General features: G+C 34.8%; 1 protein-coding gene across 4 annotated transcripts in view; it reads left to right on the forward strand.

Moving 5' to 3' along the window:
* Nucleotides 1–15,434, forward strand: part of LOC148945835 (protein grainyhead-like) — a 317,009-nt gene that overhangs the window by 232,369 nt on the left and 69,206 nt on the right. For all 4 annotated transcript variants that reach the window (XM_089098118.1, XM_089098121.1, XM_089098120.1 and 1 more), the window contains one exon: nucleotides 11,865–12,079. In XM_089098118.1, coding sequence (XP_088954244.1) covers nucleotides 11,865–12,079 — 215 coding nt within the window. The remainder of the gene's footprint in view (nucleotides 1–11,864; nucleotides 12,080–15,434) is intronic.

The raw sequence follows: 15,434 nt of genomic DNA on the forward strand, positions 1-15,434 counted from the left end.
CAGAGCCATCTAGGCTGTCACCCTACAGAAGAGGTGCCCCGAGATAAGTGGATGGCATTGGAGATTGGACCGGACAATTGACTTATAAAAACATCCAATAGGCTGCTTTTCTAGCCTCCCAAATTCTTTTATAAAATCTTGCAAATATCCATGACCGTCCGTCTTCTTTTTTGCCTATTTTGTAATATGATTTTATGCATGATTTTATGCTTATGAAATACTAATAAAAACAGATCTTTGATGTCATCTGAATCCAACTTAATGTGCAATCTTTTGTGCAACAGTGGTTGTTAGTATAGAATTACAAATCTGATAAACATTACATTATGCGTCTAATCTATTAGTCTTGAAATGATGTTTTTCTTTTACGCTTGAAAGATTCTATTCTATAACATATTGCTCAAGATTGCGTAAATGAGCCACTTATTCTCTTGATTATTAAACTTTCCTAATAATTAGTCTTCCTTTTTTCTTTTTTTAAAACAGCACCATCTATCAAGTACTAATTCAGGACACTAAAGGGGATATTTCTGAAAATAAAATTTAATAGTGCCTTCTTGCTGCCTTTTGTAATAATATATCTTTTATTTTTAGTTTTTAGTCTTATTATCCTCGTTCTTCCAACCAATTACAGATTCCCCAAAATTACCATTTCGGTTTGACTTCAACCCTCCTGTAGCTTGTAACATGATCTGGAACATGCTCCCAGAATCTGTACAGAGCTACCACTCGTTTCATATCTTCAAAAAAGTGTCAAAGATTTTCTTTTTTTGCTCTCCCCTGGAGTTGATGTCTGCATTGCGTTCGAATGTTTGCTCGAAGCCTCCTTCAGTTTTTCCAGTATATTCAGTTTTAGAGTTTGAAATCAAGGGCTACTCCCTTGCCTAGCTCGTGATTTTGGATACTTTTTAGGAGGGAGATTGGATTTCTTTTTTAGTATTTTCTTTACTTTTTGTTTTTGTGTTGAGTTTCTCGAAGGTGTGAATGCATTGGTTGGAAACTTGGCCAGATCTCTGAGTCTAAAAGGAGTAATTAAAACCAAAATGTACCGGAAATCGGATGAACCAAAAATTCCCAAATGTACCACATTGTACCAGAACCTCTAAATTGTACCAAAGATGGTGCAATTGTACCACGTTGGCAACTCTTCCCCTGATAGCATGTAATATGATATTGAACTCGCTCCCAGAGTCTGCACGAAGCTCCCACTCGCTTGGTATCTTCAAAATATTGTCAGAAATTTTCTAGTCAGCACTTTTTTTTGTCTCCCCTGCAGTTAATGTCTTCTTTACTGGGTTCGGATGTTTGCTAGAATATTTTTTTTCTTAGTTTTTTTTTCTTCAGTTCATTCAGTTTTAGGGCTTGAAATTATTCGCTACTACCCTGCCTAGCTTATAATTTTGGGAAATTGGTTTTGTGTGTGTGTGTGTTTGAATTTCTTTTATTTTTTTTGTTTGTTGTGTTGAGTTTCTTGAAGGTGTGAGTGGATTGCGTCGAAAATGTTTTGTTGGTATATCTCTTTGATTTCTCACTGAATTTGTACGGATGGAAAGCACTGTCAAATTTATCCAACTAGTTTTACTTATTTATTGTTTACTGGTTCAACGTGGCAACACTGACGAAAATATGGTACAACCCTAAAAACTTCATGGTTGTGGAATAACCATGTTTTTTCATGGCCATAGACTTCACCCCGTTTCACCCCGTTTTTTCATGGCCATAGACTCTTACGAGGGATATTATATTCTATTGTTATCATTCGTTGTTCAAAGCGAAAGGACCTGTGTGTGATTTGTATTACATTATCTAAAACCTGTTACCTACAAAAGCGCAGTGACCTATTGAATGAAATTGGATATGATTTGTTGGACATAATTAATGAATAATGAACTAGATATTGAATGAAATTGTATACAACAATTTTGTTGGATATTTGGACGGATGAACCGATCATAAGGTGATTCATAAGCTCACGTTGACCTACCTATTCAAAGTTAAGTGTAGTTTTTTGTCTATTTGATAATACATTTCAATGGTTCAGTTCGAAAAGGATGCTGTTGTTCTAGCAAAATTCAGAAGTTATCCACCATGGCCCTGCCGAGTGTTGGACATAATTAAGGCCAAGAACAATAAAATATCTTACGTTGTATTTTGTTACGGAAGCCATGAAATCGTGACAACAACAGCCTCAGAGCTTTCGAACTTTGTTAGCATTTCAAAGGAGGCTAAGAAGAAAAATGAATTAGGTGTTGCGAACGCTTTTGCGGAATTAGCTGATTTTCCTCATAAGCATCTTGAGATTACTGGTTCGAGTTTACCAAATACATCGGTGAATTCAGTAAACTCTGTTTTTATCGGACTTGGACACACTTAAATCCAGTATCCGTAATGGTATTTAAAAAGAAGTTTGCAAAAAAGTTGTATTGTAAAATAGTGCGGATTTGGTTAACTCTATCGTTTCTCAGATTCACGACTCTATACTCGTTCAGTATTCGGCTAAGTTTGATGAGATTGAAAACAAACTACGGGCTCTTCAAAACGCAAACCTAGCCCTGGAAAATAGGGTTGAACAGCTTGAAGCACGTCTTGATGATATAGAGCAGTAAAAACGACTGAATCAGCTCGTATTTCATGGTGTTGACCACAGTGGGGGTCTTCCCATCTCTGAGTGTGTACTGAATGTGATTACAGATAAAATGCAAATTTCTGATTTTTCTTCGACCGCAATAGTTTCTGTATTTAAATTTCGAGCAATTTATACTGATTCGGACACCATTGCTAATGCACAAAAGCGTCCTTTGACTTTGCTGGTAGCTTTCAAATTTACTGAAATTGCAAGAAAAGTGTTTGCATGTAAATCAAAGCTTGCTCGGTCGGGAATTTTTGTCACCGAGTACCTAACATCAAAAAAGAAACAGATTCTTGACTTGGCTAAGAGTAAGCTTGGAAACAGAAATGTTTGGTCGAATAACGGGACAATTTTTGGAAAAAACTCAGTGGGAGAGATCCGTAAAATTCGAGCTATGGCTGAAGTGGTTCGTCTGCCGAATCCGACCATATAATTTTGTGTTGTGTAAATTGTGTTGTTGAATTACTTGCATGTTTTTTTTCCCCTTTTTATTTTATATCCAATTTTTCCTTTTCTTTCTTGTGTTTTTTTTGTTTCTTTGTTTTTTCTATTCTTCTTTATGACTATCAGTATTTTTTTTTGTCGTAAAGGTAATTACCATCTTCAATTAGTTCGAATATATATTATTACCCTTTTAATGAATTCTAAAAAAAAAGGTTTATTATTGGAAGCCAAGCTCGTGACACACTAGCGGGGGATGATTAATGCATAGATAATTTTTCGTTGAATTGTAGCCCAAGTAATTATGTTAATCCGAAAAATCTTTATGAGTATTCAAATCCAACAAGTGCAGAAAGAGCGATCGTTTTCTGGAATTGTCAAGGTCTAAGAACGGCATATTCTTCTTTATGTGAGATTTTAAGGTCGCTAGATTAGAAACCGTGTATTGTAGGCCTTTGTGAGACATTTGTTTCTAGCAAGTCACTGCCATGGGATTTTTCTTTCCCAGGATATATTTGCGAGCGAAGAGAACGGACAACCAAGGAGCGGGACGGTCTAGGCCTTTTGATTAATGAAGGTACCCAATATTGGGTTAGGGATGACCTTTCCCTGTGGCTTGAAGGTAGGGTCGAAACACATTTCATTGAAATAAAAAATGAAGGGGAAAGAAACTTGATTTTGGGATTAATTTACAAAAATCAGTCATGTGATATTAGTTTTTTTCTTGATGAATTTGAACCATTGTTAGATAAAATTAATAATTAAAATAAAAAGAAATTTATGATGGGAGATTTTAATATAGATTTACTAAAAAAAGCGAATAGCTTAGATTTTGTTAATATGATGGTGTCACATGATAGTTTTCCTCTTGTGACTATTCCAACTCGGATTTTGCATCTCTCGGCATCTTTAATTGATAATTTTTTCGTTAATGGTGGATTGCTTGAAAGATCCCAAGCAGATGTGGTCGTGTCCGACGGCTCGGATCACCTTCTTTTAATAAGTAAAATAAAGCTAAATCAGTCAAAGGAAAATAAACAAAATGAAAGAACTTCGTTTTACCGTGAAATGAATAATAAAAACCTAAAGAGTTTTGCAAATATGATGGATGAAACAAATTTCTCGAGTGTAATAAAGGAAAAGTGTCCAAATACTGCATATGACCTATTCAGTGAGATAGTGACGAGTATAATGAATGAAACATGTCCCTTGCGAAGAATAAACCCTAATAGAAATTTTCCTAAGAAACCATGGATATCAAAAGCTATTTTAGTTTCAATAAAGCAGAAAAACAAACTTTATGTGAATTATTTAAAGGACCATTCAGATGATAATTTCATAGAATTCAAAGATTTCGGAATATTTTAAATTCAGTAAAACGGAATGCTCAGAAACTTTATTTCCAACATGAATTTCATGAAATTCAAGGGTATATGAAAAATACGTGGAAAACAATAAATAAACTTTTGGGCAAATTTCATAGTAAGGAGGAGGTGAGAGCCATGGAGACAACAGGAGGTCGTCTTACTGATTTTCTAGACATATCTGAATTTCTGTGTGGTTATTTTGCAAATAAAGGAAAAAGACTTTGCGATCAAGCGCAGGCTAAACTACGCACATCTGCGAGTTTTGGATCTGTCGTTAAAAGACAACCTGTAAGTCAGAATTCCTTTGAGTTTGCAAGGTATTCGGAACGGGAAGTGGCACGATTCTTGGTTACGATGAAGTCAAGCTCTAGTGGGTTGTACGAGTTTTCCCTGAAACTCATAGAGGCCGCAAAAACGAGTGTCTTACCTGTATTGACTCACCTCATCAACCTTTCTCTAGATCTTGGAGTCTTCCCGGAAGCACTAAAGATTGCAAGAGTGATTTCTCTTCATAAAGGAGGGAAAAAGATGACACATCGAATCGAAGACCTATATCTATTCTCCCGTTTTTCTCTAAGTTATATGAGAAAGTGGTACATGCCCAGTTAAGTTATTATATTGAAAAGAATAAAATTATAATGGAAAATCAATTTGGGTTCAGAAAAAGGCTATATACGGATATAGTAGTTCTGAAATTGGTTGATTGGATTAGTGATGCATTTGAAGCTGGTCTCATACCCGCAGCTGGGTTTTTGGATATGAAAAAAGCGTTCGATACGGTGGACCACTCAGAGCTTATTCAAGCTCTTGACTCGATTGGGGTGAAGGGTTCAAGTCTGGAGTGGTTTTCATCGTATCTACACAATCGGTATCAGATAGTTCAGAATGGGTCATCTTTATCTTCAAAAAAGAAAGTAGAGTGTGGGGCCCCACAAGGGTCAATCTTGGGACCTCTACTTTTCATTATTTTCACTGATCGAGTGAAACATTACCTGTCAGAGGCTGGTTTCATCCTGTTTGCAGATGACACTTTGTTCTTTCTGGCAGCGCCTTCACTTGATGTTTTATATAATAAAATTCATAATGCAGTTTCTGAATTTCTAACTTTTTCTCAGCAAAATATGTTAACCCTAAACTTTTCTAAAACCTTTTTCATGATATTTTCTAGACTTTCTTCTATTGCTGGAAATGACCATATCACGGTTCAAGAAAATGTGATAAAGAGAGTAGTAACAACGAAGTATTTGGGGTTTTTAATTGATGAAAACATGTTATGGAAAAACCATTCCAGTACAATAGCTGAAAAATTAAACAAAGGCCTTGGAGTGATTCAAAGAATTAAAAATATAGTCCCAAAAAAGATCCTGAAAATGATTTATTTTTTTTCATTTTACCCATATATTAGCTACGGATGCTCTATATGGGCAAGTAATTTTGTTACATGTTTTAAAAGAGTACAAAAACTTCAGAATAGAGCTGTAAAATTATTATCTGAATTTGATGATTCTGATGAGGTTCCTGCTTATGAGCATTTTAAAAAGAATAAGTTAATGGATGTATCCCAAATTCGAGATTACCATGTCGCGATTTTCTCGTATAAATATTTGAATCAGCTGCTCACCCCTGCTTTTGAAAATATTTTTACTTTTAATAGAGACCTTCATGATCATAATACAAGAAAAGCTGATGACTTAACTCATGAGTTTAGGAGCACCACTCGGGCATCTTTTGTGATTCGCCATTATGGTCCCCATGTTTGGAATATATTGCCCGAGTGTGTGAAAAATGCGCCTAGTCTTTCAGTCTTTCAGGCAAAGTAGTTTCTTTTATCTCGGGAGTGAATTTGGTGTTAAGCCCACTCCAGGTTGTCATTCTATTTAAGGTATTTCCCCGATTTAGCTTGCTTTTTTTCTTTTTTCTTTTTTTTTTCTATCTACTTCTTGTCTTTTCCTCTTTCTCTATTTTTACCTTTATTCCTTCATCCGATAATTTTCTTGTGTGTTGAGTAGCAAGGTATGAATTTTATTTTAATTAGCTGAGAGTGATAACCTTACTTGCCCTTTCAAGCTTATTGTCTTTCTTGGCAGGCGAAAGGCGAATAGTGTTTGTTTTCTTTTTTAATAAATGTATATCTCATTATCTCTCATATTGAAGTGTTTTATTGTAAATTTATTAATGACCTCTGAAACTCTAAACTCTGAACACCAATATTGTCACAAAATAAGTAAAGTAGGTCTACTCTTAAACTGAGACTATATAATGTTTTTCCCCTGCCCAAAAGCTGATGCGGGCTAACAATTGGGGTCAGCATGTACTCAGTAGGGTCTTCGGGCCCATGCAGAGTTGCCACCCTAGTAACTTACAACTGTTTCTAGTGATATTTTATATTAACTAAACAAAAAAATCACTAAATCAACGAAAAAATCATCAAAATCTAGTGATTTTTATCTCATGGGGTGACAACTCTGAGCCCATGCACTCCCCTCCCCGGAGAATTGATGTTTATTCAATGATTTTTTGTGCTCTTTGGCGATTCTCTCTGAACTTGTTGCCTCAGGAAATAAATTTCCGCTTGCATTGCTGGTCGAAGGGAGGGAATTAGGTGATAAGTATAACAAACACTGTATGAAATTTTTTTTTTTTTATTAAACTCGTCAAAAAATTTCCCAGTATTATGTTGTAAGAGTTAAAATATGAACATACATTTGTAGGAGTTTGTGGAATATATGCAGTTACATTTTCCCACAGTTTGTCTCAGTCATCATGAGTTGTCACGGTTGCGCTTGATTGTCGGTTCGGCAAGCTATTAGTGTCACAAACGTCTTGGATGTGGTTATATTGTACGTGTCTCTTTTTCCGTTTAGGACTTCATTTTGGCTCTTTCTTAGGCCCTTTTAAAAATTTTTGAAAGCATAATGTCATGTGAAAAAAAAGATTAAGAGACCAACAGCACTCTATGCCATGTACCTATAATAGGTGAGAATCTTTCTATCTTCATACGTCAAAAATCAAACTATTATTGTATTTTTTTTAATATTTGTTTTATGATATTTTTTAATTTAATTATTGTTCTGTAGAAATTTGCAGTGTTTTCAATATTTGTCTTCATCTTAAAGATTGTTGCTGTATATATATAAGTTTTTAAAAAAGAAAGAATTCACAAGAACGGCTTTTTAATTACTGCTGCCGTTATTGAATTATAATTAACGTACCGAGGGGTTGCCCTCTCTTTTCTACCTGGTATATATTTTGGAGCGGTATTACGTGGTATATCCTCTGCCACGTCTAGGTGTACGTCCACCACGCCTTCTATTCAAGTGGCACGTTTGGTACGCACCCTATGATGTACATAATTTCGGAAGTGCGCTATCTCTTGAACTTCCAGAAATTACGTACAACAGATGGCACGAGGTATAAATATGCCAATTGTGGCGTAACTGCGCCTAGCGTTGTGGGGACTGTCCTAACGTGGCGGAACTATGGGACATACATTGGGCTCTGAGGTGTATACCAGTGGGAGAAAGTTAGTGACCCCTTGCAATTTAAACAAAATATCAAGAGAAAATGCAATTTTTACGCAGTCTGTATTTTGACTTCACATAATTATAAATGGTATAGATTGTGGATCTAGTATTTTTGCCACGGGTTTGGGCGGGTCTTTTAATTTGAGCAGACTTGTGCAAAAATCATGAAAGTTGTGAATAAATTATGCGTGCAAGTACAGATTTTTCAGTTTTTGTGCGTCTGAATATTAAAATGCTCTACAATTAAACATGATATTTTCTTGTAGTGTTCCTGCCAAATTTTGGTTGTCTGTGAGCTTTTTCCCCTTTTTGAAATACGCATTTTAGGATATTGTTTTGCTTTAAGTGGTAAAGGTGCTTGATGTCAAGGAAACTTCCAGCAAAGACAGTCTAGAAATATTATGCAAAGATATGACCCATTTAAAGAAAACGATACAATTATATGCAATCAATCAATCAATCAATTTTATTCAATCAATAAACTCAACAAAATACACTTCAATATAAACTCCCCCGTAAGGATCTATGGCCAGGAAAAAAACAGGGGAGAAACAAAAATGAAACAAATACTTAAAAACAAAAACATTTTCAACATCATACATTCACACCTTTAAGAGACTCAACACGAGAGAAATCATAAGAGACTAAAAAAAATCATAAGATACAATGATCAACATAAAAAAAAATTAATTACTAGCTAGAAAATCCCTAACATAATTTTTTAACATACCAAACGAGCGGCAGCTTCGTGCAGACACAGGGAGTGTGTTCCAAATCCTGTTGCGAGTTGTTAGAGGGTTGAAATCAGACCTCACTGATGGAGTATGAAGAATATGCACATGTTATTTGGAATAAAAGTACTAGCGACCCGAACGATTGTTTTCAAAAAAGAAGAGTGAATTTTTCTGACACATTTTCAGCATTACGTAAAGCGTCTTGGCTACGAATAGCTCAATGCTTGCGAACATAATAATTGCGTAATAATTGCGGACGTATAAAACTTGTTAGTGGATCGTCATAGCCTGTACTAGAACTGCGTACATTGCTAGTAATCAGGTCTTGGGTTCGCCTCCTAACTTCGCAAGTTCGTTTTAACAAATTTTCAGTATTTATCCAGGAAACCTGCTTGCCCACCTAGTTTTTCCTGCACTTACATTTTCATTAAGTGTTTTAAAAGACTTCAACGTCAGTTAATTATATAAAATAATAAGACAAAAAAAGGTATTCAAACGCACAGATAATTGAAAATAATTTGAGTATTTTTTTCAGGAAGAGAAAATAAATATATATATTTTTATAAAGCTCGTTTTCAAAATAGACTAAAAAGTTGAAATCAGTTTTTTATTTCTCTCGAAAATCTATGAATAGAAGTGAAAACCAGAAGCGCAAAATGGATTGGGCTTTCCGTAACACAGATATCAAGCTCATTTAAATTATAAATGCGTGAGTGAAAAAAGTTGATGACTTGAGTAAAACAAATTAGGAACATCAACTTATGTAAAGCCCAATTCGTTTTGTCCCCCCTCCCTCACTATTCATACACTTTCGAAAAATAATGATTTCTACGTTTTAGTCCATTTTGAAGAAGAGCTTAAAAAATTGTTGTGTATTATTTTTGAATAGTCAAAAAATTAAAAAGTTTATCTTAACTAAGATTCAAACCCAAGTTACCACAGCCATGTGTAAGTTTTTTACCGCTGCGCTGTCAAATTTTGAATAATAGTGTTTGTTTTATACTTTTTGATGTGTCCAATCGCCCGTTCATGTCCTTTTATTTATGCAAGGGGTGAGCATACAAAAGGAGGAAATTTTATGTTGTATTATTTCACTGTCATCAAAAGTGCATACTGATAAAATTTGGAAGTAATTGAACAAGTGGGTGAGTTGAGAAAAATTAGTTAAAAAGTATGATATAAAAGACATTTCGGTACTGGTGCATTATAACTTAACCAGTGCTATAGACTGTACAAGGAAACCAGACACGAAACCCGTCAAACAGCTATTTGCAAGAGATAAATTGATTGCAAAGCGTGGTTTCTCATTGAGTTTACAATATTTAAACGATTGTTTTTTTGGGGTTTAGAAGGGGAGAGGAAAAGGTACCTAGGTTAGGTTACGTATTTAATGTGTACTATCATTTACCCCCACCCCCCTAATGCGCAAGTATATAGCCCAAGTTTGTTTCTAAACTATTATATATTCATCCTATTTTATTTCATTAGCATTAACAAAACTTGACTTCTTTCGTGTATAGCGCTGGTTTAGTTATAGCCTAATGCACAAGTACCGACAGATATTTAGCGTTACATTAAGGGTTGTTGCAATCAGGATCGTATCCAGGATTTTTTCGGGGGGGGGGGGTACAAAAAAAACTTTAAAAACGTATCAAAAATTCGTTATGCTCATTTTATTACCTTTTTACGAGTCGTAAGAACGTTTACGGAAGGGGCTCAAACCCCGTCCCTCCCCCCCCCCCCGGATACAGTCTTGATGGCAACGCAACCTGTTTTCGTTTCAAGGTCGTAGCTCAGCGGCAGAGCTGCGTGGCTTTTTAGAAATGGTTTGACTCCCACTTTCCCAGGTTTTATAGTATAATTTCTATTATTATTTGTCAAGAAAATAACTCCTTTTTTTGTCAAACTTTCCTGCTCTTAAATACTAGTTGACTATTTTAAAGATTTCAAAAAATATTAACTAATATGAATATAAATCAAGGAGCACTTAAATAAGTTTAAATTTTAATATTATAATTATTAATATCTCAAATCTTAATAATTTTAATATCTTAAAATCAGAATAATATCTTAATATTATAATTTTAAGCTTAAATAATCTTTTTGATAAGCTAAGATTTTTTTTTGTAAAATTCATGCTTAAGTGCACGATTGTTAGATGACTCTAGGAAATTAAAATTAAAATGTTATTGGCAAATGGCCAATAAAAATCTAGCAGAAATGAAATCTCATTGCCATCGGAATAGCCCTGCCAAAACCTCTGACAAGCTACTTAGAGTACCTGAATCTCCCTCTAACGACAAAAGGGCAAGTGTTTGATAATACATTCTCTATACATCGGTTCTAAGTTTTTTCCTTTGTAACAAGATAGTAAGATCATCATGGCTACATTACTTCCTAATTTGCAAACTTGTGGAATTCAAAGTTGCGAATTGCGGAAGGTTTGATGAATTGAAGTTTACACTGACCATGTGTGTTGTTAAGCCGAATTAACTTTTTTTTTGCAATACAACCTTCAAACAAATATGGTTGGCTAGAAGTTGCCTTAGGTCTTTCGTTATCATTGACGCCATTTTGAGATTGTTTAGCTTCAGTTTAAGTAGTATCTATTTTATTGATATTATTAACTTTTGGGTTTTTCAGGCAAAAAAAAAAAAAAAAAACGGAGTAAATATGGTTTGCAATTTACCAATGATACTAAGAAAGAGCTATCGAGACCATTGGCACCCATAAGCTGAATTTTAGGGGAGGGGGGCTTAACTGGTTTAATCGGCACTTCCAGTGCTATATAATAGAAATCTCAAAACATAATTATAAAATATAAGGCAGCATCATTCAGCCAAGGGGGGAGGCGGATCCCCCTCTGCCCTTCCCCCCCGTATGGTCACCCATGATCGAAACTAAAGATATTTGACATTATTTGAACACAAGAAATCATAGTAGACTGTAAGTTACATTCTTATTTTCATTTTCCTTTGATTTCTCTAGTTCCATGCAGGATCCAGGGAAGGGTGACAATCCTTTTATTTGGATGGAAAATTTTTGTGAAACGGTATTCCTACCACGGTTGGTTTTTTCAAACTAATGTTCTAATTTATATTTGTAATTACTTTGTTTTTATTTGCTATGTGTTTTTGAATCATCATTATTTCATATAACCCTTTTTCAGGCAAATTTTGACTACACAGATCCGTTCAATGCCAACGGTCTGTTAGCTGATGCTTTACGTGATAGTGCGCCATCCGTGGCTTCCGATGACGATAGGACGCAGCCCTCGACCCCACTTACTCCACTGACCCCCGGTGGCTCTGTTCATTCCGTAAATCGATCAAAATCCTGGGAATGTGCCAGGAATGAACCAGACAAATTCCAAATCCCAAAAGTGTAAGTAGTTTTGAAGTTTGGTTTGTTACATTCAGGATTTTTTTTTATTTAACACAAAATATAGACAAACAAAAATTTTCAAATAGAGCCAACAGCTGTTGGCTGTTGGCTGTTGAGCTGTTGATTTACGAACGAAGACTAACCCAATATCAAAATAAATTTTGTTATCCACCAAACACAGTTTATATAATTATCAAGTATGATCATTCCCTATCTCACCCATTATAAAAACCCGGACCGGGGTGCGAGTGCTCCGGAGAACGTTTTTGCAGATAGAAACATAAGCGGCATCATATCTTTTCATGGGTAGACAAGTCAGACGCGAAACAATCGGAAACAAGTGGAAACCCGCTATTACGAATAATACACTTTGTAACCATTTCTCATTGATAGACGCAAACACACTGATCCATAAGTGAAGAAAGAAGTGGGAGGAGCTTTTTCGGACCGAGAACGAAGACCAGAAATGATCTGCGATAAGCTTACTGGATAATTATATAAACTGTGTCCACCAAAAGACAAATAAACAAAAACAAAGAAGAAAGGAAAGGAGAAAAAAGAAATAAGACATGAAAACTTAGAGCAAGACAGGGACATGGGAGGCTATCCCGGCGCGGCAAATTCAAAATATATAATACAAGCAAAAATTATAGAATAAGAAATAGCTGTCATCAGGGGTAAATAATATATTCTTTTAACTTTTTCTTTAAAAGAGGTCGGCTGTTTAGATTTCGAAATAATCAAATTTTATATGTTAGAATTTCAAGATTTTGTTTATTATTATTTTTTGCATAGCCCAATCGCTCTCATCTCAATTTCAAGTTTCCATATTGTGTTTTCTCCTTGCTCACAGACAATGGAAACAGGGTTGTCACAAGACAACAAAATATCTTGGTGTCCTTAAGCCTAAAAATGTAATTGTGTAATGTAACCTCAGAACGGACCAGAAAATTACTTGTTTGGAATTTTACGAGTTTATTTTTTTCACTCTAGACATGGCTAGAATTTGAGGTTTTCTTAAGCAAAATAATTTAATTTTTTCCGTTTTCTTTCATTTCATTGGATTTCATGTCATGTTTTTCCCATAATTTCCTTTTGTTTCTTCTTATTTGCCTGATTTTTTTGCACGGTTTTATGCAGGTTCGTTTTTAAGGGGGAGGGGGGGGGGGGTGTACCGTGGTGAAGATCATTTGAACGGCGATTGCGATTGCAATTCGCTAGTTCACACACATTTTTTATTTTTTGGGGGAGGGGGGGCTAATTTTTCCACGGGTGCCACTATCCCTAGAAACAGCGCTGTTTTTTGCACTCATACTTTTAGTTAAAGATGAAATTCCAGCATTGGTTAGATGACTTATGCCTGTTTTGCTCAGTCTTTTTCCTGATCTATCAAGTAACTATATAGTAACCTATTTATAACGTAATTATTGCCAAGTAACCTAACTATATAGTGACTGTGCATGCATCAATAGATGAAGGAACAAGACGAGCTCTCATTAATTACATAAATACAGAGCCAATAATTCTATTGGTTTGTTAGAAATCTGAAAATAGAAATCCATATGCATTGCCTTAGTGCCTGCTACCCCCTCCCCATTCGATTTCAAAATATTTTTTTTGGATCCCTCCCTCGTATATGAAATCCCCCCTCCCAAGCATTTTACAATTATTCCCATTTGTTGGCCTATATAAAAAGTACAAAATTTTCCCTAAAAAAAAAAAAAAAACGTATTCTAATGATATTTTACTCCTATTTTTCAATTTATTCAGCGTCGGAAATGGAATGGACTCGGGTGGCTTCCAGAATCCTTGTTTTGACATGCTGTTTAAAGTATCGAGGATGTCAAAATAAAAACACGTTTTCTCCCCTAGACCCTATTCATACCAGAAAACCGCTAAACTTTGATTTGAATTGTTTGAAGACTATTAAGTTTTTAGGGCAGTACAATATTTTCGTCAGTGTTCCCACTGAATAAAATAAATATGTAGAACCAGTTAATTAAATTAATCAATTGAATTAAATTAATGAAAGTTAATAAATCAAAGTTAACAACCCTTTTCATTCGTGCAAGTTCATACATTACTTGTCTGTTTGCTCTCAAAGACGAATGCGCCTTCAAAAGAAAGCTGTGCCTTCTTAAGCTATTTATTGCCTTAATTCAACTTCTTAAGCTGTTGTTTTTAGCTTAATTTTTGCTAATTTGTACGCCCGGTATTTCTCTAATGTGGCGCCCGCTGCCACCGAAAATTACACATGGTGGACTTTTTCCTTGAAAACTGGACTTCCGAATTTTTCCTATCTTTTAAGATATGTATGGTGTGTAAGTTTCCACCTAACCAATTTAAACAGTCATGTTTCATTGTCACTGTCCTTGGTAATTTGAGGTTACTTTTATAAAGTCTACGTGAAGGCTGCGCTATTTCGAAAACCTTTCAAGTAAGCGCAACCGGTGAGTGACTCAAAGGATGTTTTGAGTCGCCGAAGACATTTTTGCTAGAACGCTTTTTTTTTGTTTCGGAAATTGCTGCCTTTTTATAATTTTATAGCTGGTAGGGTATTCACTAAACACGAATATTTCCATATAATGAAAGGTTAATTTGAGTATTTATAATATAAATGTATTTCCATCTCATCATATGTGTTTTCTCTTTTTTCAGTGGCGCTTGAAAGGTCGTAATTGATATCTTAAAAACGAAAAGATGTTATTTTTCGGATAATAGGGAGAACCTTGTGTCAGTGGAAATAAATTATAAAATTATGCCAATATTATAATATTATAGTATTATATTATATGAATTATAATATAATGTGCTATATTATCATAGACTAATGTGCATTAACATATGTTTATATTGAATACGACTGAATTTCCCAGCAGAAGCGGGATTTCCTAATCATTAGCGCAAGACTCCAACTCAAACTGCTGTAATTTTAGTATTTTTACTCCGATTTTGAGAAATGTAATATTCTTGACTTAAACTCAGAGAATTTTAGTATCCTTACTTGACGTTCTTGAATTTAATATTTTTGATTCGGATCACTGGAATTCTAGTATATTTGACTCGGACTCTTAGAATTGTTGCGGTTTTTCTCGGACTACTAGAATTATAGCATTGTCGACTTGGGACTCGTAGAACTTTAAAAATTTCCACTCGTGGCTAGAATTCTGTATTTTTTTACTTTTACTCCTCGTATTTTGGTATTTTAGACTGGGACTCTTAAAATTGTAGGTTCCAATTCCGGGATCCCAGTATTTTTCATAATAATTTGTAGTTATCCCAATTTGAGTCTTAAATTAGACTGACTTAAATAGATGTTAAAAAGGTGATTCTTAAAAGATGTTTTGTAGTAAAT

The sequence above is a fragment of the Artemia sp. Qi Xiang Cuo genome, chromosome 12, assembly GCF_049724085.1.
Source record: "Artemia sp. Qi Xiang Cuo chromosome 12, ASM4972408v1, whole genome shotgun sequence".
Lineage (NCBI taxonomy): Eukaryota > Metazoa > Arthropoda > Branchiopoda > Anostraca > Artemiidae > Artemia > Artemia sp. Qi Xiang Cuo.